The sequence below is a fragment of the Epinephelus fuscoguttatus genome, linkage group LG7, assembly GCF_011397635.1.
Source record: "Epinephelus fuscoguttatus linkage group LG7, E.fuscoguttatus.final_Chr_v1".
NCBI lineage: Eukaryota > Metazoa > Chordata > Actinopteri > Perciformes > Serranidae > Epinephelus > Epinephelus fuscoguttatus.
The window spans coordinates 21,701,376-21,728,934 of NC_064758.1; the positions used below are offsets into that span (position 1 = coordinate 21,701,376).

The window sequence follows — 27,559 nt, forward strand, 5'->3', positions numbered from 1 at the left end:
ACCGTTTTTATAGCCACAGCAGATTACGCCTGGGTTAGATAATTGTATAAGAGCATTTTGTGGAGCACTTAAGACCTTTGATCACTCTGAAGGAGATACTGTGAAGCACTTCTAAACCTTTGGACTCATAATGAGCCACGGATATGCTGCCTTTCACCATACCTTCAAATACTGATCCTCAGATGACAAATCAGGGCCAGGCCTCTTGATCCGTCACTCCCCGTCACATTGTTGCACTTTGATCCTGGTGCCTTCGAGCAGGAAGTCAAGGAAATTTTCTCGGCAGTCTGCTTTCTGCTTGGTAGAAAATCTTTTCAAAAGAAGGGAGAGATGACAGCGTTACTGAGCCAACACTGACAGGTAATGAATAAATTATGTAAAGGCGATGTGATTAGAGGTGATAATGAAGGGAGGTTAAATAAATCCTGACAGATGGAGGCATTACAGCCTGTTTAGACATGGAAATGTGTTTGCTCTTGTAGACAGGAAACACATTTTGCAGCCTTTTTAAACCAGGTGGTATGTGACAGATTTAATTTCGGCAGTAATGTGTGTATGTGTATGTGTTACATCTTGTTGCTTAATGGCAGCAGGTGTTTGTAGAATTTGTGTCACAGCTTTAAAATACCCCTCACTGATCTAGACGTGACGCAGCTTAATAATTACAGAATCTGTTTATTTTGGTCATAAATGATTTAAACTGTGTGTTACCAAATGGGAATTTCCCTCCTAGTGCTTTATTGTTGTTCCTGTCAGCAGTTAAGTTTAGTTTTAAAGCAAAGCTATTCAACTTTTGCTGAATAACAGCCACAACTGACAATCAGGAGATAAAGGTAAACAGTAAAATGTAGTGTAATCATGATCATAGCAAAATCCTAACAGTGTATTTTTACAAGTTAGTATTCTTGCTTTATGCTGTCAGGATGTGTGAATATCCCAACTGGGTAAACAGATCCTTAATGTGAGTATATGCAGCCATCTGTCCTGGTTTCCTCGTGAAATGGGTGTAATGTTGGCACCTCGTACCATCTCAGATTACCAGCACGAGAAACATCTTTTCTTACAGGTTGTGGCTGTGGCTCTAAATATTTTTCTTGCCAGTCTGAAGTTATAACTCTTCCCAACAAAGACTGAAAATGCTTGGAAACACTGGACCGTTCTCATATTCCCCAAGGTTAGTAAGTTTCATTTCACTTTGAGGTTCAACAGTCACTGGGGGTCATTTGGTTTAAGCACTTAATGGATTATTTACAGGACTTCACCCACCTGCTCACACCCTCTCGTGATAAAACATGACTGTTTCAGTCAGTGGTAGAAGTGAGTGTAAGTAAGGTCTGTACATAAGTTGAGGTACTTACACTTGAGTATTTACATTTTATGAAGCTTTATACTTCTACTCCACCACCATCCCAGAGGCAAATATTTGACTTTTAGTCCACAGCATTTGTCTGACAGCTCTTAGTCAATTCAATTCAATTCAATTAGCAGAATTAAAGCTTATTATCTGAGACCAAAAAAAAACATTTAACAGGGAAAAATATGGGCGAAACCTTAGGAAGAGCAGCTGAGGAGGGTTTCCTTTCCCAGGATGTATGGACATGCAGCAGATGTTGTGTGTACAGAACAGACCAACATCATGAACTGACAGTACAGACAATTTACATGACAACAGAGAGAAAGATGCACAGCAACAACAACAACAACAACAATGGCAATAATGACTATGACAATTACAAAAATGGGACTAATATTAGTATGTGTATGATATATGTATATTAATGCATGATATTATCTCTGTGTTAGTCTGGGGCCGTTAGTGGCCGTTTTGGTAAGGAAACGGAACCAGGGCGAGTGAGACAGGATCCGGAATTCGATGGATGTGCCTTTCCGTAAAAATAAAAGCACCAAGCTAATAAAAATGCGGTGAAACTTTTAATTTAAAGAATATAATTTACAAGAAAAGCCCCAAGCCATTAAGTTAATCGATTTTCTTACACCCCTCATCACCCCAAATCAATGGTGTGCCAGAATTTAAAGTTTTACTATGGTGAACACTTTTAGTTTGGTGAATTTGGTGAATACCGCATCCGCTCCCTAGACCGGAACCAGAATCCAGACAAAATTCAGAGTGAATAGACACCAGGTTCTTCGCTTGAAGAGCCTGGTGACACGAGGCTATCTGTGTGTAGTAACAATAATAATGTGTAAAATAATTGTAGAAATATTGTGGAACTTCAATTAGTAGCCCAGGCTAATAATTACTTAAATCAATGAACTCAGCAGGCCTGTATCTGGGACAGGCATCTATATCGGACAGGCCTTTAATTCCTTTCACAAAAAAAAAAAATAACAGCGAATATGGGAAATAAAATTGTTTATTCAAACCAGCATGAATATTACTTGTGTAAAAATCAGGCTTCAAATAACAAATTAATTATGAATCATTCATTTGATCAAGCTCCAACAGACAGCACATCAGAAAGAGAGAGTTACAAGACTCGTTTATGGCACTCAAGGTTTACAGCACCCAGCACACCGACACAACACCACTACATCCTGTCAGAACAATATTTATAATCAATTCAATCAATCAATTTTATTTATAAAGCCCAATATCACAAATCACAATTTGCCTCACAGGGCTTTACAGCAACAGAGACATCCCTCTGTCCTTAAGACCCTCACAGCGGATAAGGAAAAACTCCCCAAAAAACCCCTTTAATGGGGAAAAAAAACGGTAGAAACCTCAGGAAGAGCAACTGAGGAGGGATCCCTCTTCCAGGACGGACAGACGTGCAATAGATGTCGTACAGAACAGATCAGCATAATAAATTAACAGTAATCCGTATGACACAATGAGACAGAGAGAGAGAGAGAGAGAGAGAGAGAGAGAGATATGCAGGTAATGACAGTATCTTACAACAACATTAATGAAAGTAATAATATTATAGTTATAGTTCTGGCTACTGTGGTACAATATGTTGAAAGTATGTATTAATACCTGGCAGTATACATGTGTGACAATAGTCATATGTGTATAATAACAGTAGAAGTATGACTAATGACTAATGATGGCAGCAGCAGCAGGAGGCATCTGGCGGGACCACGGCAGCAGCACAACCACACACGTCACGCTGTCCAGGCACCGCTGCGATATGAGTTAATCTGAGAGACAGTGGAGCACAAAGGCTCCAGAGAAGAAGCCGAGTTAGTGACATCCAGAATGGCCGGGTTAGCTAGATGCAGTAATAGGATACGAGAGAGAGAGAGAGAGAGAGAGAAGGAGAGAAGGTGCCCGATGTATTATAGGGGGGTCCTCCGGCAGACTAGGCCTAAGTCAGCCTAACTAGGGGCTGGTACAGGGCAAGCCTGAGCCAGCCCTAACTATAAGCTTTATCAAAGAGGAAAGTCTTAAGTCTAGTCTTAAATGTGGAGACGGTGTCTGCCTCCCGGACCGTAACAGGAAGATGATTCCACAGGAGAGGAGCCTGATAGCTGAAGGCTCTGGCTCCTGATCTGCTTTTGGAGACTTTAGGGACCACGAGTAACCCTGCGTTCTCAGAGCGCAGTGTTCTGGTGGGATAATATGGCACTATGAGCTCTCTAAGATATGACGGAGCTTGACCATTTAGACCTTTATAAGTTAACAGTAGGATTTTAAATTCAATTCTGGATTTTACAGGGAGCCAGTGCAGAGAAGCTAAAACAGGAGAAATATGATCGCGTTTCTTAGTTCCTGTTAGTACACGTGCTGCTGCATTCTGAATTAGCTGGAGAGTTTTTAAGGACTTACTAGAGCTACCTGATAATAGAGAGTTACAGTAATCCAGCCTTGAGGTAACAAAAGCGTGGAACAATTTTTCTGCATCTTTTCGGGTCAGGATAGGCCTAATTTTCGCAATATTACGCAGATGAAAAAATGCAGTCCGTGAGGTTTGCTTTAAATGAGAATTAAAAGACAGATCTTGATCAAATATTACTACGAGGTTTCTTACGGTAGTGGCAGAGGCCAGAGCAATGCCATCTAGAGAAACTATGTCATCAGATAAAGAGTCTCTGAGTTGTTTGGGGCCAAGAACAATAACTTCAGTTTTGTCTGAATTTAACATCAGGAAATTGGTGCTCATCCAAGTTTTTATGTCTTTAAGGCAGTTATGGAGTTTAGTTAATTGATTGCTTTCTTCTGGCTTCATCGATAAATACAACTGAGTATCATCCGCATAACAATGGAAATTTATAGAGTGATTTCTAATGATGTTACCTAAAGGAAGCATATATAGAGTAAATAGGATTGGTCCGAGCACAGAACCTTGTGGAACTCCAAAACAAACTTTAGTACGTAAGGATGATTCATTACGAACGTCAACAAATTGAAAACGATCAGATAAATAAGATTTAAACCAGCTCAGTGCAGAACCTTTTAGGCCAATTAAGTGATCCAGTCTCTGCAGTAGAATTTGATAGTCAATTGTGTCAAACGCCGCACTAAGATCTAATAAAACAAGTACAGAGACGAGTCCTTTGTCTGAAGCAATCAGAAGGTCGTTTGTAATTTTAACTAGAGCTGTCTCAGCGCTATGATGCACTCTAAATCCTGACTGAAATTCCTCAAATAAATTATTATCCTGGAGAAAATCACACAGCTGGTCATGACTACTTTCTCAAGGATCTTTGACATAAAGGGAAGATTAGATATTGGTCTATAGTTGGCTAACACCTCTGGATCCAGGGTGGGCTTTTTTAGTAGAGGTTTAATTACAGCTACCTTAAAAGACTGTGGTACATAGCCTGTTAATAAGGATATATTGATCATATCTAATATATGAGTGTTAACTAAAGGAAAGACCTCCTTAAGTAGCCTAGTTGGGATGGGGTCTAAGAGACACGTTGATGATTTAGATGAAGAAATCACTGCGGCCAATTCTTGAAGAGAAATTGGGGAGAAGCAATCTAAATATATATTAGGTTTTACAGCTGTGTTTGAGGTTAGATAGGTACTATTTGAGGGCAGGAGGTCATGAATTTTGCCTCTAATAGTTAGAATTTTGTCATTAAAAAAGCTCATAAAATCATTACTGCTAAGGGCTAAAGGAATACAAGGCTCAATAGAACTTTGACTCTCAGTCAGCCTGGCTACAGTGCTGAAAAGAAACCTGGGGTTGTTCTTATTGTCTTCTATTAGAGCTGAGTAATAGTTTGCTCTGGCATTGCGGAGGCCCCTCTTGTAAGTTTTGAGACTGTCTGTCCAGATTAAACGAGATTCTTCCAGTTTGGTTAATCGCCAATTCCTTTCAAATTTTCGCGATATTTGTTTTAACTTACGGGTTTGAGAGTTATACCAAGGAGCGAACTTTCTTTGCTTTTTTAACTTCTTTTTAAGAGGAGCTGCAGAGTCGAGCGTTGTTCGCAGCGAGCCTACGGTGCTATCAACAAAATGATCAATTCGGGAGAGGTTAAAGTCAGTACGGGAAACCTCTGTTACTGAAGGTATTGGTATTGAATTTAACGACGAAGTAATCTTTTCCTTAAATTTTGCGACAGCACTATCTGATAAACATCTAGTATAGTAACTGTTGCTGAGTGGCGTGTAATCGAGTAAAAAGAAATCAAAAGTAATCAGATAATGATCCGATAGCGAGGGATTCTGTGGAAAGACTTTTAGGTTATCAATTTCAATTCCATACGTCAGAACTAGATCGAGGGTATGGTTATAACTTGGATTAATACTTATTGAAACCCCTTTTGATTCTTTTGATGGAATAAGAATAACTTACAGGGTTATTGAAGAATGGACACGTTCTGACTTTATGACTGCTTCAGAGGGAGACATCTCTCTTGTTTACCAGGCCAGTCTCAATGAATTACAGTGTTCTCTGGTGCTCATGCTGTAGTTCCAGCAAAATGAACTGAATGATTGAAGTGTGGAGAATCTAAGCGAGCTAACAATGTGTAGCATCTCCATATTGACAAAAGTTTAGTCATTTATATATGTATGTGCGACCAAAGCACCTAAGTAACGTTGGCTCAAGTGGGTAGCAAACATCCAAAGAACTTCTATAAAACTATTAGTCTTATTAAGACAGGCCTTTATATGTCAACATGTGTATAGCCACACCAGGCTAGTAAAAGGGACTGGGTGTTTAATTGGAAATAGGCTTTTAATTGAAGTTTTACGGTATGACCAATAATGGTAGCAGTACTACTTTGTAGACTACAGTTTTTCATTCCCTTCCTGTCGACTGAAAACCATGTATCTCCAGATGTGTTGAAGTTAAATGTTTGTGATAAACTGAAGGATGAAATGTTCCTTTATGGTCTGGGAAAATCCTACTACTACCTAAACTAATAATATCTCTAAAAATCCTCTTGGATCAGCAGGAACATGCATCGTCACAAAGCTGAACAGTGAAATGCAACATACACACAATGTTGGGAAGGTTACTTTTGAAACGTACTAGGTTACAAATTACTAGTTAGACTTCTTCAAAGTAGTGTAACTTATTAGATTTGATATGTTTTCTAACCTGTTTTTGGGCAAGAAAGCGGAAAAATGTCTGAAAATAGGCTATGCCAAAAGAAGGCACTCCTGTGCTGTGAAAACATGCAGAGTACCAGAATGATTGTTTTATTCTACATACAATATAAACTCTTTACGGAAAAGAACTGATTTTTATAAACCTTTATCATCAGGTATTCAATCAGTGACATTCAGTGTGGTATCAGTACTTTTACTGAAGTAAAGGATCTGAATACTTTTTCCACTACTGTGTTGTGTTAATTGTGCGGCTGCTGGTTTATGCTCAAATCTCTGTGCTTTTATTTGACATCAGGGGTTTCTCACCGGAGGACTTCCCTCAGCAGAGGCGAGCTTTCCAACACGATGACCATCGGGGATCTCCACTGCAGAGAAACAACATGTCCAGACCCAGTGGGAGATCCATATACAGTACGCTCAGACAAAAACAAACCTTGTCTAGTAATATTTTTGTGTGAGAACCAAATGTGTCAGACATCTTTTCTTTACATCAGTGCAGAGAAAGGAGTACTCTGAGACGCTGAACAGACATCCTGACAACTTTCACGTCAGAGTGGAGGTAAATGAAACCTGCACCAGCATGGAGACACAGTACAATCTTTAGCTCTCTTCATCGATGACATCTCCACTTTGACTCCACAGCACCTGTTCACCTGTGAGCTGGACGGCCAGGAGGTGAAGACAGTGGACGACTGCTTGGCTAAACTCAAGAGGCTGGATGCCAAAGGTCGCCTGTGGCCTCAGGAGATGATCATGGAGGTTCAGGGAGGGTATCTGCTGCTCAGTGACATTGAGACCAAGGTTGGTACACACTTCAGAGTTTGGGAAATTTGAGTAAACCACATGTACAAAAGTATGTGGACATAACATTTCACCAGTTGCTGAACATGCCTTTGCCAGCTATGTTTATATATGAGATGAGATACTTACAGAAGAGAGTAATGTTAAGTGTGACTGAGGGGAAAAATCTTAAAGAAGGAAGAAATGTATTTTGTTTTATTGACAATGTTCAGATATATTAAAGGAATACTTTACCCCACAAATTTGTATATCAATTACTCACTCCATGTTTATGTTGAATTCATGAGGAAAGGTTTTCTTGCATACCTGCGGTGATGAAGTCATATGAGTGCCTTTGACAAAAGCAAAACTGTATCAAAACATCTGTTAACAAACTCTCATACAACTCATACAGTATAATCCAAGTCTCATTTATCCAGTCGTGTGCTCAGTACAACCTTTCTGATGAGTAACTAAACAGGAAGTGAAACCGAATCTTTGCTCATGTCAAAGCCAGACTTCATTGACATAAACAGTAATTTTACCTCACTGAACACAGGAGATGTTGGTCTACTGCTGATGGGGTTGTGTGAGAGTTTTGCCCATGAAAATGTGTGGGAACTGTAGATATACTGTACCAATAATCATTTTGGGGGATGAAGCATTCCTTTAATAAAAATACAACATATCAGACTTTGTCAGGGAGGGAACGATAAAGTCCTGGACTTATTCCCACCATTTTCTCTGATGTTGTCTCAGTTAGTCCAGTGTTTATGACGGAGAAATGTGTTTAGTGTCTGACATTTAGATTTATTAGAAAACAATGACAACAAAGAAACAGAAAATGGAATCATGCGAACAAAATTCAATTTTATGACCATTTTCTTTAAGACATAGTTCCACTTTTGTCTGTGTGTAATTACTTTGAGTTTTGGTTATTAACTGTGTATTTGATAAACCTGTGTTCATAATGTTTCTCCTGTTCAATCTGACTCTAAAGTCAGAGCTGGAGTCCCTGCCTTTGAGCTCCATCCTGAAGACCAAAGCTGTGCTGGATAGCTGCGCCTACAACTCTCTGCTGACAGTGACTGTGCAGGAACGCAACAGACGCAGCCCCCAGGTCTTCATGTTCCAGTGTGAGGAGACTGGGGTGAGTCAGATTTCACCAGAGCACCTCACTGACCATGACTTTGACCTCCTAAACGCCTCCAGAGAAGGGAGGATGTGATGGTCATGCTGAGATATGTAGTCTCTGAAATCTGAAACCATTATCACTGTTACACAACAAGCGGTTTTTGCTGGTGTCACGTAGGAGTTTGATTTAAAGCTTGTCTGTTTTATCAGGCGAGGTTCGTCAAGAGTGATCTGGATAAGGCGATCCAAAGAGGAAGTGATGTTGTAGAACCACACAGAGACCAGTCTGACATCAGGTACAGTGTGACGTCACGTGTAAATGGAGACAAAAATCACGTTACTGAGAGAGAAATTGAACAGTAAAATGCATTAACTGCTGTCTGTCGCTGATGTTCACAGGAGTAATCTTGAGAATATCATCGGGCAACATGTTCCAGGAAGTTTCCGGCACGCTGGGCCTCGTCCTGTGCCGCAGGAGAGGGCCCCACCACAACCAGACCACCCGCCCCCACAGTGGAGGAACAGAGAACCAGGTACAGCTTAACAGAGTCCACTGAAAGCATCATCCTGAGACCCTGACAAAAAAAGATTTTAATATTTTGTTTTTTCTTTTATATAATTTAAGTAATTGGAAATTACAAAGTACTGACCTGGAAGAGTCATTATATTACCACAAAAGATGCAAAGGAACTACAAAGAGACACAAAACGACCAAAAATGACACAAAATGACTATAAAGAGACATAAAACTATAAAAATATGCCTTGTGACCTCAAAGAGATGCAAAATAATGACTCAAAAAAAGGCTAAATAACTATAAAGTGTGTGTCTTGCTCCTATGTAGGGCAGGTGCGGGGCATTTTGCATATCTGTGCCCAGGGGCCCACTGTCTGATAACCTGCCCTTGTCACACCCCCATGTGTGTTACATCACTAGAAAGCCCAAGATGTGCTTTCACAGTATATTAGGCATTAAATAAACTGCATGTATGGTATTTGAAACAAAGGCCTCACTGTCATGCCCCCCACAGAGGACAAATATGAACTGTCAGGTTAATTTCCTCAGAAATCTCAAAGGTTTATTGACGTGTTCTGTGCACACAAGACGGGTTCAGCAATAAACTCTCTCCAGTGTGTTTTATACTGTGTCAACATTTATATTAATCTCCAAACAATTTTTTTGTTGCCTTACAGAAAATATGCCACCTCAGCTGGTCTACCCACCACAAGAACCAATGATGTACCACCCTGATCATCATGAGTTACGGAGTGGCCCAGCGGTCCCCGAGCAAACGGACTCAGAGAGGAATACAGTCAGTACCACCAATTCAACTGTTTATATAAGTTTTATAAGTTAGAAGAAAAGCATGCTCATACATGACAGCTTTTTTTGAGAGTTCATGCATCATGAATATGTTTCATGCGTGTGCTCCTTTTCACAGGATATCTTAAACCACGTTATATCTGATCTGGAGATCTTCATGGGCAAAGTGTCTGCTGCTGCAAATGCATCTTCTTCACCAAAAGACAGTAAGAGCAAGAGCAAGAAGAAAAGCGGCTTGAAGAAGAAAAAATCAAAGAAAAATGGTAAAATCCTTTTTTCCCTCAGGGCTCATATAATAATAAATAAGGACGTAACTGCTGGAGTAGTGACCTCCTGCAGGTGAAGTCATGCTGACAGCACAGATGTTAGTGTCTGATAAGTTTTTCCTCCTCTGCAGCACCAGCTGTGAATCTGCCACCGTGGGAGGAGTATGTCTCCTGTCTTCAGAAAATCAAATATGGATTCAATCTGCTGGTAGATACTCCTTTATTTCTTCAGTTGTCTCCACAGATTATAAATGGAGCCAAGATTTTGGGTGAACGATCTGAGTGTTGATGACTGGAATGTGTGATGGCAGCAGAAAGCAGCAGAGTGTGACTGAACAGCTCTTTGTGTTACAGGGCCAGCTGGATGGGACACTGACCAGCCCCACTGCTGCTGACTTTGTGCACATCTTCTTCTTTAATTTAGGCATGGTGAGCTCTGCTGAACTGATTTTTGACTTGATGACTCTAGTTTTAAGGCCCTAGTCAATTACAGTGCATGTCACTCCACTATGTGTGGTCATAATTTCCTTCACCTAAGCTGTTGATATTTTATTCATCTATCCACAGTTATTGCCTCAGTATCCACCAGATCTGGCTCCGTCTGTGCTCTCACCCCTGCTGACAGAGGCGGCCCTGCGGCTGCTCAGTCAGGTTGTCGACCCAGAAGAAGACAACCTGTGGAGGTCTCTGGGAGACTGCTGGAACATCCCCAGGTAGTGCGGCCTTTGTAACCCTCACTCACTTACACAAGTCTTTTATTTCTCATATACAGCTCTCTATACCTGCCCTGACACACCCTAACCTGGGGCGTAGTGTGTGTGTGTGTCTGCTGATATGTAAATACAGGTCAGAGTTCATGCTGCATTCATGTCATATAAGAAACATGATAGGAGTCTTTGAATTTCAGTTTTAAGATGGTAAATTCTACTTGAGACTTAAATTTTGGTGGCGAACAAGAAGGAAATACATTTATTAATTTACCAATGCGTCACTGATAATTTATTAACCATTAATAAGAACAACTCTAGGGTTGCCAGGTTGTGAAAAACTCCTTTGGCTGGTGTTTGAGGGAACATTTCACCCACAAAATGATCACTTGTACATCATATACTCACCCTGTATTACGTTGAACTTACAGAGAAAACTTTGTTTGTCTCATATGCCTCCAAAAATATCCATTTACAAACTCTCATGCAACTTGTGCAGCATAATCCAAGGCTCATTTATCCTGTCGTATGCTCAGAACTTCCCAAATGCATTTTTGCTAAAACCGTACTATTTCAAACACTTCAGCATAAGCAGCACACCTGGACAGCATGTATTTCATTGAGCAGAGTTCAAACATCTTACATCCATCACTCACAGATGTGTCTGAAAAAGCTCACTGAAGTAGCTTCAGTGTTTCCTGCCCTCCTGTCTCCTCCATACTCTAGGTCCAGATGGCCTGACGATAATGTCCCACTTTACATCCCAGAGTTCTACGATGGCTGGCAGCCGCCACCCCCTCCCTCACGCATGTCTTCCCCACCCCCTTATCAGAACGATCCATTGAGCAGGAGCAACAGCCAACGGCTCCCACCAGGCCCTCGTGAGCCGCCCCTGTACATGCGGGTCATTTATGACTTCATGGCCAGGAACAACCGAGAGCTGAGCATTATGAAGGGTGAGGTCGTTCAGGTGAGACATGAAAAACATGGTTCAATAACCTCAACACCTAGACACGGCACACAGCTGCATATCTTTCCATGCAATGTGTCAGCATGTCCACTGCATGTCCAAATACAGGCCATAGACCTTAATTAAATGAGATATACTTTTTGTACCCCGACAATATTATAATAACTATAATACTGACTACTGGATGTTAATAATGCTGTGATTTCTTGTCTATAAGTTTTCAGCTGATAGGAGTTACAATTCAGTGACAGGCAGGAAAATTAAAGAAACAAATCTGTCAGAACAAACAGTTTCAGTTTCTGCCAATGTCCAGGTTTAATAATCTGTGGTCACATATTGAACTTCCACACTACATTGCTTTGAATACAGCTCTGTTTCTATTTCAGTGTTCGTGAATCTGTTTGTATATGTGCCACAGTCACAATCCTCACCGCCAGTATCAACATTCAGGTGTTTGAGATGTTCAGTTCTTTGGCTTCTTCACAGGTGGTTAACAAATCCAAGCAATGGTGGCTTGTTCGTAACACCCGCGACGAGGAAGGCAATGTTCCTCAGAATGTTCTGGAGCCGATAAGGAGCAGCGATCCCATGGAGGATGTACCGGTGAGCCAAGAGACACATAGCTCTGCTGAGAAACCACTCAACGATACTTTGAATGTGACTTTTTATTCCATTCGCTCTCTCCATCACAGCGAGACTTTCGCGATCCACTGACTCTGGACATGACCTCCACACCTGCAGAGGTCAGAGCCTGGCTGGAGTTCAAAGGTTTCTCCAAAATGTGAGTGAAATGATGCACAGCGGGACGGGGAGCTAAAAGATGTCTGTACTGTAGTGCACGATGACATCAGATGTTCTGTGTCTCGTCCCTCAGCACGGTGACCAGCCTCGGGGTGCTCAATGGTAAATTGCTTCTGGGGATGACCAAGAATGAGATAAGGACTGTGTGTCCAGAGGAAGGAGGCAAGGTCTTCTTCCAGCTGCAGGGCATCAAGTCAGCCATCGCAGTGAGTGATGTGTCATCTGATACGCACCCTTTCAAAAGATAGTTCAGATCCTTTATAAGTGGGGTTGTATTAGGTACCTATCCAGTCAGTGTATCACCGACAGTAGTTGGTGGTTGGCACGTCCCCAGTTTGGAGAAGCAGGCAGGAGTACTGCAAGGAAGCTCCACAGCAAAACGTGTTTTAGCCATTCATAATTCATAATTAATATATAATCTGAAGCCTAATTTTCGCCAAGTTATATTCATACTGGTTTAAATAAACAATTTGATTAAAATTCCCCATTTTGTCTGAACAACACTTTTGTGTGAAAGGAATTAAAGGCCTGTCCCAAATATAGGCCTGTTGATTTCAGTGATTTAAGCAAATAATAGCCTGGGATACTAATTGAAGTTTTATGGTATGTGATAAAGGCAGCAGTGCTTCCATATTCTGTGAGGTATAAAACTTGTAGAAAAGACTCCTGAACACTGTCTAACTTGCAAAAATAATGATTTTAATGCTGCAATGTTTCAGTGAGTAGACCGTTATCAGCCTGATTGGAAATAGGTGTGCAAAGTATTCCTATATTACGAGGTAAAATTATTATATTTGTCCGAGGAGTCTGGTGGCTTTAAAGAGAACTTAGAATTTAATAATGGTTTGATTCCCGTGTCATAAAGGGCTGTCTAGATGGTAAGGTAAAGCTGTGACAATGTTCCATAGAGTGTAACTCGAACTGATTTTTTAGATGGCTAATACATGTTGTACTGCTGCCCCGTCCACAGCAGTACATTGCTTAGTTTCCTTGTTGGTACTCCTGCCCGATTCTCTGCAACTGGGGGTGATACCGACTGACATCTACTGAATATAATACACTGGCTATGGATAAGAATGTCATAAAACACCACTTAAAAAAAGGCAGAACTTTCCTTTTAACACCTAAACGCAGCACATCAGTAATGTTTCATCCTGTTCTTACAGCTCGCCAGTGAACCATCAGGCATGTACAACGGCCGCTACTAACGACTTGCTTCACTTCAGTGTTTCTCCAGAATTTCATTCACAAATCGACATCTGGAATTATTTTTGTCTAATTAATCTTTTTGTCAAAGTCCTTGCTTTCAGCATTTCTGTTATTTAAGGGAAAACACTTCTATTAAATGAAACTTCTGTATTTTGTATAATTTATCACCAGCAGTAATAATTGTGACTCAAATTAATTTTTACAGCAATTTCTTTTACTTATATGTACTTGTAGTTATTTCAAGTCAATTGTCAATTTTCCAGACTGTGATTAACTCAAAATGGATGTATGTAGACATTTGTTTAATCCGACACCATTTTCCTTTCTAATAACTACAGGTAACCAAATTGTGTTATTAGATGTACACTGTAAAAACATTTTCCTCTGCTGCATTAACTTATACCTTACACTACATTTTCCTCTAATTAATGTCTGGATGTCATGTGCTGTACAGAAAGAAACAAGCTCAGAACAAGATTCACTTTAATCTCTCCAAAAAATCTTTCAAATGTAACAATTAAGTGCTTTAACTCAAATAAAGTTTTTACCTGTCCTCATAATGTCAATACAAAGCTGGGTTTCAGAAAATTAAAGGTGGTTTCAGAACAGGCATGGAAGTGTTTGGAAACATGAAACATGATCAGAGGACATGTCACCTATACAAAACGCTAGTAAACATCTTATAAAAAAAGACATGTTTTCTCTGGTCCTGAAATACAAGTTACTGGGGCATTTGCACTTGTGGACATTTGTTCTTTTCATTTCTCAAAGGCTTAAATGTGCTGTCCTTCACTCTTTCTTGTGTCCCCACTTGGCCATCCTGTTGTTGACAGGAGTCTTCATGAACCTGTCTGACTTCATGTAGGCAGCGATCTTATCCAGAGCCTGTAATGACATGATATCATAATAAGTCATTAAAAAATAACTGCAAGACCAGCACAGGAGCAACTCCACATATTCATTGTTTACCTAACTGAGACTGTCACAACAACACAGAGGAAGACAAAAAGGTGCTAGAGTGCAGGACTTTCTGTTTCCTGACAGCAGCTTTCAGTGGCGAGTGTAGGATGTGCTGCTTGTATCTGACAAACAGCCGAATGTTCTCACCTCAAAACGGTCTAGAAGATCTTTGAGGTTCTTGAATTCATCAAGGCATGTAGGGTGAAACATCCTGTGTTGATCCAACAGCTCGTACATGAGGAAGTCCACAAAAGTGATCTGTTGTAAAGAAAAGTTACATTAACAAACACGTTGAAAGCAAAATAAAAGCTCAAACTAGACTTAGCTAATATACTTATAGTTTTATACAATCAGTCAAATGAATTGCCTGTTTGTCACTTCTCAAATTAAATGCATCATCCAACTCTGCAGTTCTCCCTCAGGTCTATGAAACTTAATAATCTGTTTTAAACCTATATTTTTTTAATTTTTACATTTATTTCACACATACAAATAGACAACAAAAATAACAAATTATACTGACACATGTAGTCATGGTTTTGTAGTCATTAAAGGGAAAGAAACTTGTGAAACATTTCACATTACTATGATACCCTAAAGTCCCCAAAGGTGACTTTTTATTTTGTGCACACAAGTTAATTATCTTGTTAATTATCTTTGTGTGTGCGCAAGTCGTTATCTTTCACAGGTAATTACCTTGAAAGCACAAGAACCTGCCTATTCCATCTGATGCCAATTGCTCTGTCACTTTCTATTTTTTGTTTTTCATTGTTGTTTTGTTTTTAAATTGTTTCTTTTTAATGTCTTTTTAATGTCATTCTGTGTATGTGTACGGTGTCCTTGAGTGCCAAGAAAGGCGTCTTCAAATAAAATTTATTATTATTATTATTATTATTATTATAATAATAAGATAATGCCCAAGATAAAGAAAAAATATAACCTTTCAGGAATATAGGGGCTCTGTGCATTTCACTTACAGAATGCATCAGGGATGGCATTTTTATGTAGGCAGAGGTAAAAAGCTAACGTTACAGGCTACAAACAAAAGTACACCTGTCACATGACCAAACACTACTGAAGTGCAAAAATGCTAACTCATTTCCAGGTTGTGGGACTCATTCCTGGAAGCTCTATCCAACAAAGAAATGCAATGAAAAAAAAAACAAAAAAACAAAAAACAAAAACACAACCCTGACAATTTTATGTTCTATTTTGTTTTTTCAATCCACAAATTTGCTGCTTGGTTACGTGTTTAAGGGCTGACATACCTTGTCACCAGCAAACCACTTCCTGTCTCCCAAGAAATCTGAGAACTGCTTCAGTTGGCCCGGCAGCATCTTAAGGTACCCTGACTTCATATTGTCCTGATGTCAGAGAGGTGAGGTTTGCATTAGTGGAGATTCAAAGGTTATTCAAATGTTTTAACAAAAATCACCACACCCTGAACTAAGTTACTGTGATTTTATTCAGAGTCAACAACGCAACAAGAAGCCACGGGCCAAACGCGTTTCTGAATAAAATCACAGTAACTCAGTTCAGTGTGCGGTGATTTTTGTTAAGATTTGAGATGTTCCTGCGGCCGACCAGCACCTGACACTTGAGACTGGCTGTGCAGAGGGAGTTCTGCTTAGTTATTCAAATGTTATTAAACTTTTAATGAAGTACTCACAAAGTCAGTGTAGCACAGCCTCACAAAGCCGTTTCTGAAGTCCATGGCCTGGTTCTCCAAGATGTCCACACGGACCAGCTCATCCTCCGTCTCTCCACCTGTGATCAGATCAGATTTATTTATTTCCAAATGTTTTTATTAAGTTTTCAATAGAAAAGAACAAAAACAAACAAAACTGACACACAGAGCCAGAAGACACACACTAGAGATGTGGATAGCTACTGATCTAATGTGCTTGCGTCAAATTCATTTGTAAAATATCCTAAAAATGCATGCCAAGTTTTTTGAAACCTTTTCACCGATCCCTGAATCATACATCATTTTTTCTAACTTAACAAATGTCATCACCTCGCGAACCCAATGTGAATGGGATGGAGATGTGGTGGATCGCCAGTTAAATAGGATAAGTCGGCGGGCTATTAATGTTGAGAATGCTATTAAGTCTGAATGATGTTTGGATAGCCCACTGTTGCTAGGGGTAACCCCGAATACTGAGATAACTGGATCCGGGTCAATTCTTTTTTTTACATATATAGGAGAATGTATTGAAAATCTCTGACAAGAATGTGTGTAGTTTTGAGCATGTCCAGAACATATGTCCCAGAGTGGCGGGGGCCTGATGGCATCTGATGCAGGTTGGATCTGTGCCGGGGTAAATCTGGGCCAGTCTGACTCCACAAAGGCGCAGGCGGTTGACTATCTTGAATTGAATCAATCCGTGCCTAACACAAATTGAGGATGTGTGTATTCTTTTGATAACTCTTTGCCAGGTTTCTTCAGAGAGCTCCTTGTTCAAGTCTTCTCCCCATCTCTCTCTCAGATGATGTAGAGAATTGCCTTCCATATCCTGGATAATACTATATAACTGAGACACACAACCTGGTATGTGGGGCTTAAGCTTCAAACATTCATCAAGTGGACTGGCCGGAGGTTTGTGCGGGAATGATGGAAAATATGTATGAGTGAAACTGCGTATGTGAAGGTACCTAAAGAAATGGGACTTTACTAGGTTGTGCTCTTTCACAAGCTGTTCAAAAGAGCCAAATAGTCCATTAATGAATAGGTCCCCTACACAATGAAGTCCCTTCCCAAACCAGGTCTGAAAAGCTGCATCTAGCAAAGAGGGTTTAAAAAGGGGATTGGCGGTAAAAGGCATTGACACCAAAGCTTGCGTAAGGCCAAAATGTTTACGGAGTTGGGTCCATATATGTAGAGTGCCTCTCACAATAGGATTATCTGTATGAGCTCCCACCGCTAGTGGTAGTGGGCCACACAAGATAGATACTAGGGAGACTGGTGAGCATGCCCACTGTTCAATCAGATCAGATTTAGTGAGACACTCGGGGAATAAAGACTGAGATACTACTCCTGAAATGTGTGTGTAACTGTGTTGTTCTTTCTTTTAAAGGAGACCATGAGCTCCCAAAATAAGATATCCATCATGGTGGACAAATTATTTTGAAATGTTCACAGTGGATGAATGAAGATGGACATGAAACGAATAAAGCCTTTGCCACTTTAAAAACTATATTAATATTAGAATTAAACATGCAGTACTTACACATGTTGTGCTTACGAGCAATGTATCTCATGATAGCATTGCTCTGCACTATCTTCCTGTCTCCATCCTCCAAGTAGGGCAGCTATGGTGAGATAACGTTATTAGTTGGTGTTTCAAACTTGCCAGCTTTACACTGAAGTGAATATTCACAAGTAAAACTCACTTACATTGGGGAAGTCCATTCCAAGTTTGTGTTTTTCATCAAACCAGCCGCTCTTATCAAAATTGGGAGCTGTGTGAGAGAAATGTGGGTTAGATGATTGAGTCTGTATGTTGTAATGGACACTTGTTTATGAGTGAGCTGAACTGGTGAGTTACCTTCACCGCAGATGTAAAACTTGTTCTCATACTTGGTGCCGGTGTACTCCAGCAGGAGGCGGGCAGGCTGGGCGAGCTGCATGTGTGAACAAAAAACAGAGATGGAGGAGAAGTTGGGGATTTTTTTTTTTTTTTTTACCTTTTATGCTGTTTTTGGACTGAATGTAAACACTTAAGTCATAGAAGTAACAGAGCTCATACCTCAAAGATAACCCCCCACCCCTACAAAGCATGACTACCTTCACATTCTCCATTGATTAGTTGTTCAAAAATAATAGGTGACTATATTGTGAATATATTAATTCTTTGAGGCACATGTCACAAAGTTTGTGTGAACTGATTTTAACCTACTGCTGTTTTGATTATGTGCATTTTGTTTGATTAACAATCACATAAATATAAGTGATTTATCATGTAAAACTTCAGATGTAAAGTTCTGCTTGGTTGTCTGATACCATCTTAACAATTGGGGATTTTAAGTCTTGACAAAGCTGAAACATAATAAATCAGTGTGCAGCTTATAGTTAATCAGCACCTGCAACAAATTATGGCAGTGCACAGCCTCTTGATTGCATGCTTTTTCTTACATAAAGCATGAACTTTTAAGATATGACTCAGGGCTCTGGTCACTTGTGAAGGTGACAGTAGTTAACCATTTAAAGACTTGACCTTTCACCGCTTGGACAACTGATCTGGAATGACTGCATGATGAAGCATATCAGACCTAATATCTGTGACTCGTCAGAAAACGTGACCAAGTGCCAGGCTCCCTTAAAAAACTGCTGAGTTTGTGGTTTGTTAAGTGGTCATGGTTAAGGGCTGCGTCACGGAATCTGACGGTCGCAGACTTTGAGATAACACCGGTGTTAAGACAAAATTAGCTACTTTCTGTTCTGTAACGTTATTTTACCACTTGTAAGGAGCTAACTACTAGCATAAGCACATTTATTAGTTGATTTAAAAATATATTTCTCACATAACTAACGAACTTTACAGCCCTTAAACTCACTGGTAACATTGCTCAATACGAGAGTGAACAATTATCTGAACGCCGAAAAAAATAACGCTAATGCTAATTTAACCTCGGACATGTTAGCTAACATCTAAGCTAACGTTAGCTATATTTAAAACAAATTTAACGTTTGCTAACGGCTCTGGTAATCATACGCACGTGCACACGGAGCAGCCCCGGGGTTAACGTTACATAACATTTAACTGACGAGACTCTGTCTGTACTTCTTACAGGCTCATAAAACACACTTACATTATTTAATACACTATAAAGTTTCAGTTTCAGTAGCAGATACAAAGAGTTAGGAGGGCGGCGACACGGTGTGTGTCAGACCGGGGTCTGATGGACGTCCAGCGGCAGCCGTTATCATCCACAGCGCTGCAAACAACAGGAGCCACTTCACAAACAAAGAAGATGGCTGCACTCACCCCACGAATATCCCAGTAAGCCAGTTTCATTGTCATTTTGAGTCACTTTCCGAGACCAAGTGTGGCTGACACAGAGTTGAGCTGCAGCTGCCGTTCAGACGCTGATCAGAAAGAGAGAAACCGGTGGTTCCGGCTCTGTGTGCAGCCTGTGAGGGGACAGACGGAGGAGGTGGGCGGGGTGAACCGGGCGGTCACACGCTCACTCTGAACCGGTTCTTCTTTTGCACTAGTAAAGCCTCAAGTCATGTCAGTATGAATACACTTGGCTGCTATGCTCCAAAAATCATGTCTGAAAATCCTGTTTTACTCAGACAGATGCTGACTCATGCCCAGGCTGCAAGCACAGACTTTCCCATGACACAGAGAAACCACAATGGAAGCTACAGTAGGCCACAGCTGTGCTTCTATTATGCAAGGATCACCGCATGGACCTCTTACATAAACTCAGGAGTAATCTTCAGACAAAACAGCTGCAGATCTGAGGGAAAATTGTGTGCAATCATTTGCAACCACACACAAAACTAACAGAGAAAAAGATGAAAGTTCATTTTGACCTTGGGAATGGTAAAACAATGCCAACTCAAGGTCTGGTTACTGGTTACTAAGTAACTACTACTCTTTACTTATCAGAGGAGTGGAGTGATACATATATTTTTTGACCTCCCCAGAGCCTCCCTGAGTGACGGGCAGGATATGCAGATTAGTTATTTGATTTTTAAAACCTATCTTTTGGTGTTTGAATTTTAGAAGTTAAGAGTTGAAGACAAAATCTTGTACATGCTGGTTGGAAAGTGCAAATGGATATCACTATTTTAGGCTTAGATTTGGTTGGGGTTTTTTTAAGACAGAGGGCAGAATATGACAGTTTCTGGATATGATTAATTAAGTAATTTTAGCAATCTTTAAATAAAACATGCCTTTCAAACTGGTGGATTTGGAAGGCACATTTTCTTTGAATACTGGCGGTAAAATAAATACAAAAATACAAATGTTTAAATTTGTACCCCCCCCCACACACACACACACTATTTGTCATAATGTAGTATGTCAAAATAACATCCTAAAAAATGTCATAGTATAGTATGCCAAGATACTCTTATAAAAATGGTGTAGTATGTAAAAAAAACAAAACAAAAAACATAATAAATAATAAAAACATTATAATTACATAATAATAAAAATTGTCATAGTATAGTCGGCAATTGTAGTCAGCTGCCTCTCAGTGATGAGTGACAGGCACTAACTATTTTTGTGGAAGAGACCTCTGTGGGTGATTCAGCTCCAAGTAAAAACCTCCTGAATATCTGGTTCAGAAATAAGGTAAGTACACATTAGCAGGCACTGAGGCAGCGGCTCATCTGTGACATACCAAACATGGTAAAAACCTCCTGAACAATGAACATTGAAGGAACTCTAACCAGGAACTTAAACTGTAAGTTTCAGCTGGTTGCGACCTGCAATCTTCACCACTAGACGCCACTAAATCCCCCTAAATATTACAAACTGTTCTTTTCAGAGATCCCTCAAAATTTCACAAATCATGATATCAGGGGGGCTCATGTTTTATTAAGAGGAGCTCCACTGTAGGTCACACCCTGCACCACAAATGAGGCTTATTTGTCATAAATAACTGTAAATTAAAAGTTTTACTGTAGAATGTGTGCGAGCTAGGAATTTATTCTTTGCAGCCAGACTCAGTTCTTTAATTTTGAAAAGACGGAGGCTTTTAATCAGTCTGATTTTTGTGTTGAACTTCCTGCTCACTTTGACCCACATTGGTAATGAGCCGTAATGACCAGAATATGGACACAATGCACAACGCACTCTTTGTTTCACTTCTCTTACTCTCTCACACAACTGACCACAGAAAACCTTCTGCTAAAACTCAAACAGACCTCTTTGTGGTAATATTTTAATTATTCTTTTTGTCTCTGCTGCTTTTGTAACCTGCATTTTTAAGTGTCAGAAGACATTTATTTACTTTTTTTGTGATCTAAAAAAAACCGTAGCAAGTCAAGAGTTCCAATGTGAATAACATTTATTTTTTCTTAGACACAAATGCAATTAAATAATATATCACAAACAGCACATATAAGTCTCTGGAGGGACACACAGTGCTTCTGAATAACAACACGCAGCCCCACAGATAACATCAGGACCAAGACTGAAGGCAGGAGTTTGAGAAGGGTTCGTCAAGTTCATCGACTTTCAGTTCTCTAAACGTGTTTAATCATGAATTTGGCACCGGCTGGACTTGTGTGAGGAGGAGTGACAACTGAAGGAACAGATCATGCATCATTCACTGTACTATGACTCAGAGATGTATGTATTTTAAATATCTGTGTGTAAAAGACAGATGGTATCAGATCGACTGTCAGAAGAAACAATGTCACAAAATAAGTGTTAGTATAATAAGATGCTACGACTGAGTAGCATCACTGCACACCAGAAACAAAGACTGACGCACCTTCATGCAACTCTACTGAATAAAGACTGTAAAAAAAACCAAAACAGCAAGAATATGGCAACATGAGAACAGCTGTCGGAAACATGTTGTTAATATCATCAACGATAGCAGGAACACACAGGATAGAGATTTTTCTGCCAGTTATACAGCATGAGGTATTGTCCTGTGGATAATTACACTTAGAAATGTCAACATGCAGTGTTTCTAATTTGACAACAAATATTCTTGAAAGGTTTTTGCATCACATTAAACAAATTTTACTGCAGAAATAAAAATTGGTAAGTAGTCTGGGCTGTAGCCAGGATTTTAGAGGTACTGAGGTCATTCGTTGTAGACTCCCCTCGACACTAAAGGAAGTGATTCAGTTAGATATTTATTTATATTCTAAACGTGGTGGTGCTTGGATTAGGTTGCACCAACTGTTCTTAATCCATTGCTGTATGTATGTGTGTGTGTGTGTGTGTGTAAAGTTGTTCCTGAATTCTTAGTAACCAAAACACACTTCCAAACTTGTGATACTATTACGCCAGATTACACTTTCAAAACCTACGAAATGCTTCAACTAACTACTGAAAACTGTAATAATGTGTAAACTGGTTGCTAGGAAACATTTGTAGCACCATCCAATCAACTACGTAAACAGGAAGTAGATGTTGCATCATGTAACATACCCTTGCATTAATTTGGTGTCAGAATAGTCAAAAAAATGAGTTCCTAACTGGAACACAAACTCAGATAGTCAGCAAAGATGTTGATACGCGAGTTGAAAAGTTGACGTTATATATGCAGAAACATGTTGGTCGAAAGTGAATGTCCAGTTCTTAGCAATACACTTGTTATCAATTCACATACTGCATGTAAATTTTTTTTTGCTTACATGTAATTTGTAACATGTTTTTAGTTTGTAACCGTTAGTTGCTGTTGATGTGGACTGACCTAGATTAGTTAGAAAAGTTATTTATTGGCATTCTTGGTAAAGCTATATTTTAACAGGTTTAGGGAACAAAATCATTTTGTAATGTCAAGCTTCAAGCTGTTATAACTGTGATGTTTAAATGCTCTGATCAATAAAATACATCTTTCTGTCGCGTCCATGTTGTTTTCACCTTACCACTTAAAGCTCACGAACACAATAAAGTCAGAAGAACAACTTCCCAACTCTGGAAATGTGACTGTTTGAGGAGCATGTGAATGCCGCATAACTTCTGAAAACAATAGTTTTAGGAGGCCCAACATTCTTTTACAACTTAACCACCAATCCTTTGCAAATGGTGTGACTTAATGAATGACTTAAATGTTATTAGCAAGCTAATGATACCCTTTGCTAGTTTGCTAGAAAGCAGCGAGTCTGTGTTAAAATTATTTGTGTGTAACTTGTGTTATAGATACACTAAGTTAAGTTTGAACTGAAGAACAGCTGGTGCAACACTTGAAGTAACTGTCCCAGAGCTTCGCCTCTTCTGTCCCTTTAATTAGTACCAGGTTATACAGTTGTTTCCAGGAGACTTGCTCAGAACTTATTAGGAAATTAAACACATAAAATAAGGTGTTACTGAAATGCACACCATGTGTACATTTTAACTACAGAATGTAAACTTCTCAAAGGTCACTTAAATCCCCCAAATTGCCAGAAAGGATACCAAGAGCGTGACCTCAGAGTCCTCAATGGTAGCTACAGCCCTACAGGCTCTTTACTTTGCAAAATTGTTCCAGATCATCTTACTTTAATCGGTCAGTGCTGGATCCAGTTGATCAGTTTTATTCATGGGTTGAATCTTGAATGTCGATATTATCCAACGTTGGTTCAGGAAATACAGACTTAGCACAAAAACTCTGACAAAATGAAGTCACACACCATGAAAGTCTAATAATTTAAAAATAAATAGATCAAGAGACATCGTGAAATCACCATTACAAATTAAAGAAAGACAGAAAGGAAGTAAACACCTCGGGTACACAGATTGTAGGTCCTCTCTCGTACTGCCACAGTAGCAACACTCATAATCTTCTTGTAACAAAGCTTTTCTCTTTTCACAGGTGTGATATGTTGATATGTAAATCTGTACAAAGTCCTGACGTGCAAACATGGAATGTAGTGAGAACTGTGTGTCTGCTGCATGTTCACTTCTCTCCCTGCACGGCTCCCATACACAGACTCCCCTCCTCTTCAATGGTCTCCAGCTCATCTGTGCGGATGGCCTGTGTGATTAAATTCAACTCCTCACACATGGTCTCATACCGGTACGCCACACGGATGTCGGGGACGTTGGTGCGCCTGATGTCGTTACTCTCCTGCCCCTCCAGGATGTAGTGTGCGCCGAGCCAGGAGCTTTTCACCTGATTTTAAAGAGGAATAAAAATCAAACTTTCGGCAGAACAACACACTGAGGAGAGTGTTGTATATTGTAAACAAGTAAAACTGGATAATATGTAATGTATAAAAGATAAATGATACCTTATGAGAGAATCCACTCATCAGCACACTGTTTCTGGCCAGTTCACACATGTCGCAGGAGCTCAGCTTCCACACCTGAGCGGCAATGCTGTACTCTTCCATCAAGGGCTCCTACACACAACACAAAAAAATATATACACCGCTTGCTAGTGGATTTTTAACAGCAGGTGCATTTTAATGAAACAGTTCCCAAAGTTCTGTCTCAGGTAAGATGCCAGAAGACGAAGTTGCGAATCTTTACTGTGCACCAAAACAACCTCTGGACTGAGAGGATTTATCATCTGACACTGATTTAATAAGGAGTCAGTTTTCACATTTTAGAGGATTGACTACAGAGAAACTCTAAAGTGAAGGATGATACAAGTGAATGGCTGTGCATGCTGACCTTGGTAAAGTGGAACTGCAGAGGGTCGTCTGTGGACAGGGAGACCATGAGGCCTCTGGACAGGTACTCTGGCAGCGGGTTACGGTGGTAGCTGAGGAACAGGCTGTTATTGCTGAGAGGGGACATGGCGATACCTATCTGGGCCAAGTAGTACAGATACTGCAGTACAGGAGCCTGCAGGGACATAAGGCATAATGTTGGTGCTGTTACAAACAATCAGTCCTCAAGAAGTATATCAATACCACTGCCCTGATTTTCCATGAGTGAGATGAACAAACATAAGTCAGATGATCTAGCTGAGTTGAGGCTTTTATTAAATCATTTCCATCATTTCCTCACAAACTCTCTGACTTATAAACTCTGAAAATGAAGCAGCTGTTGTCATATTGAGGTCACACCTTTCTGAGCAGCAGACCGTGAGAGATATTCTCTGACAGCATGAAACCAGACACCAGGTGATGGATCGGCCCAGCCTCCCCACAGTGAGGACGAAGGACGAGCGTGTGAAACCCCCGCAGCCTGGAACGCAAAAGACACAGATATGAGGGTTACTTCAGCGGATTCAAGAGGATAACAGATTTTCAGCTTTGTTTGGGATGTAAACAGTCAGCCAAAGTGTAGTCTGCCTAAATGAACATTCACTGTTCTTCCCCAGTGACTCAAACATAAAAACAGATGACAGATACAGGGGAACATATGAATCCCAAAGGATAAGAGCGTATTTTGTGGTCCATTACCTTTTGTATCAGTAAAATGGAGCTAATCTGCTCGCACACACACATATGCACAAACTGCCCTTGTTATGAAGGTTTTTATATTCTGATTTTAATGTGGTGAAGTGGAGACAATTTGCTATCAAATGAGTTCAGGATGAATTCAAAATATATGTCTTTTATATAGGGATGGCGCTTAAGAACCAATTCCAAACTGTCTGATCCATCTGCAACGTATGCCTCCAAGCTTATCGTTTTTCTTTTATTGATGCTGCTATGTTTTTCTGATGATTGTTCATTGCAAAACAATGACATCAAACTCATGTGTCCACGCTGCTGGAAACTTGCAACAAAAGGGAGTCATAGCTGAGAGGAACAGAAGCAGATCAAAGTGTGGTTTCATGTCAGTGAACCACAGGTCCTTAATATCTTTTAAAGTTTGTGAATTCGAGACCTAAAAATCAAAGCCTTGGAAGTGAGACAGACAAGAGTCGATGAAAGTGCTTGAATTTATATGTTTTTCTAAAGGAAAAGAAATGGAACTTCTTTTGATATTAGGCTACGTTCTGCTGTCTGCATGTGTCTCCTGTAGTTGCATCCTTGTTTCACGCACCACCTGCCTCAAGAAAGTGTGACACACACATACTTAGTGATTAAAGTCACATGATGATGTGCAAGAAAGCTTGTGTTCAGTGAATCCAGGTCTCAAACTATGCTGTGTTGGCTTCTTTAATCCTAAGTAAAGTCCTTGAAATTGTATGTTTAAGAACGTGTGGGAGCCCTGATTTCAAGAGGGTAGATGACAACAGTGCCACCCATAATGTCTGTAAAATGACAAGTTCAAATAACGGTATGCTGAAACATCTTTTTACGCAGCATAGACTTTAACTCCAGGAATGCCATAGACTTGACACTCTATGCACAAGTGCTTCATCATGAGGTGGAATGGATTATCTCAGCAAAGGAGAAGTGCTCACTAATACAGATTTAGACAGATTTGTGAACAGTATTTGTGAGAAATGGTCTTTTGTGTATATAGAAAATGTTTTAGATCTTTGAGTTCAGCTCATGAAAAATGGGAGCAAAAACAAAAGTGTTGCATTTATATTTTTGTTCAGTGTATAAAAAAGACAAAGTTAAACCTTTGGGAAGAAAAGGTTGTTGTTCCATATTTATTTGCAAATTAACTGTAATCTGTCTTGGATATATACAGTTATATATCTGGTTTGTGTCTCAGGGATAAAAATTTATATTGAGTGGTTCAAAATTTCAGTATTACTTCAAGATTCATTCATTAACAAAAACAAGGTCAAGACGCAGCAAGTTTTCTGACACTGAAACCCCTCAGTTGGGGCAAAAATAGTTTTTCTCTATATAATCTTTTGCAAAACTGTGAAAGCATAAGAGGTACATATTCCTTCCCAACACTTCATACTTTTAAAGAATCTTCAAACAAGTCTATACATTGAATCTGAGAATCAGTAGTACCACCTAATTGTGATCACCCCTGCCCTGACCGTAAACACTTGAACATATAGTCACCGACTGCTGTCTTTAACAAAAAGCAGATAACAGCAGCCACTTGGACTGAGGTGTAGTGATGTACCTGCGCAGGTGATTCAGCACAGTCATGTTTGCATACATATAGTAGAGGTAGTAGGAGTAGGGCGGGTTGTCCTCCTCTGTCCAGTTAACGGGCAGCGGACTGTCCAGGTTGAAGATATGTTGTTCTGGTTTCGACTCATCATCCACACTGTCAAAACCTACAACCTATGTAAAGGACGAACGACAGATCCATGAAATCATCTGAGGTCTGAATACATGAGAATAATTTAAATTCATGACTGCACTGCAAAAGACTTCATA

The 27,559-nt window shown here is 39.9% G+C and overlaps 3 protein-coding genes across 5 annotated transcripts in view; 1 reads left to right on the top strand and 2 right to left on the bottom strand.

Annotated features, from left to right (window-relative positions):
* The first annotated feature begins 203 nt into the window (after positions 1 to 203).
* eps8l3b (EPS8-like 3b) lies at positions 204 to 14,192 on the top strand. The gene is made up of 18 exons (XM_049581283.1): positions 204 to 360; positions 1,067 to 1,174; positions 6,831 to 6,946; positions 7,030 to 7,094; positions 7,178 to 7,336; positions 8,316 to 8,465; positions 8,660 to 8,745; positions 8,849 to 8,982; positions 9,643 to 9,761; positions 9,891 to 10,035; positions 10,170 to 10,246; positions 10,393 to 10,467; positions 10,606 to 10,751; positions 11,472 to 11,715; positions 12,202 to 12,318; positions 12,408 to 12,496; positions 12,590 to 12,722; positions 13,683 to 14,192. Exons 2-18 carry the CDS (start codon positions 1,137 to 1,139, stop codon positions 13,722 to 13,724), a joined length of 1,935 nt encoding a protein of 644 aa, XP_049437240.1. The 5' UTR covers positions 204 to 360; positions 1,067 to 1,136; the 3' UTR covers positions 13,725 to 14,192.
* Positions 14,192 to 19,916, bottom strand: LOC125891781 (glutathione S-transferase Mu 3-like). Its single transcript, XM_049581284.1, has 8 exons — positions 19,674 to 19,916; positions 18,234 to 18,309; positions 18,083 to 18,147; positions 17,916 to 17,997; positions 16,355 to 16,452; positions 15,954 to 16,049; positions 14,833 to 14,943; positions 14,192 to 14,610 (listed from the first exon to the last, which is right to left on the bottom strand). The coding sequence occupies exons 1-8, from the start codon at positions 19,707 to 19,709 to the stop codon at positions 14,515 to 14,517; spliced, it is 660 nt and encodes a 219-aa protein (XP_049437241.1). The 5' UTR covers positions 19,710 to 19,916; the 3' UTR covers positions 14,192 to 14,514.
* A 1,817-nt stretch (positions 19,917 to 21,733) lies between these two features.
* Positions 21,734 to 27,559, bottom strand: part of ampd2b (adenosine monophosphate deaminase 2b) — a 28,856-nt gene continuing 23,030 nt past the window's right edge. For all 3 annotated transcript variants that reach the window (XM_049581261.1, XM_049581263.1, XM_049581264.1), the window contains 5 exons: positions 27,300 to 27,463; positions 25,379 to 25,499; positions 24,981 to 25,154; positions 24,596 to 24,706; positions 21,734 to 24,477 (listed from right to left, as the gene is read on the bottom strand). In XM_049581261.1, coding sequence (XP_049437218.1) covers positions 24,262 to 24,477; positions 24,596 to 24,706; positions 24,981 to 25,154; positions 25,379 to 25,499; positions 27,300 to 27,463 — 786 coding nt within the window. In that variant the 3' untranslated portion in view covers positions 21,734 to 24,261. The remainder of the gene's footprint in view (positions 24,478 to 24,595; positions 24,707 to 24,980; positions 25,155 to 25,378; positions 25,500 to 27,299; positions 27,464 to 27,559) is intronic.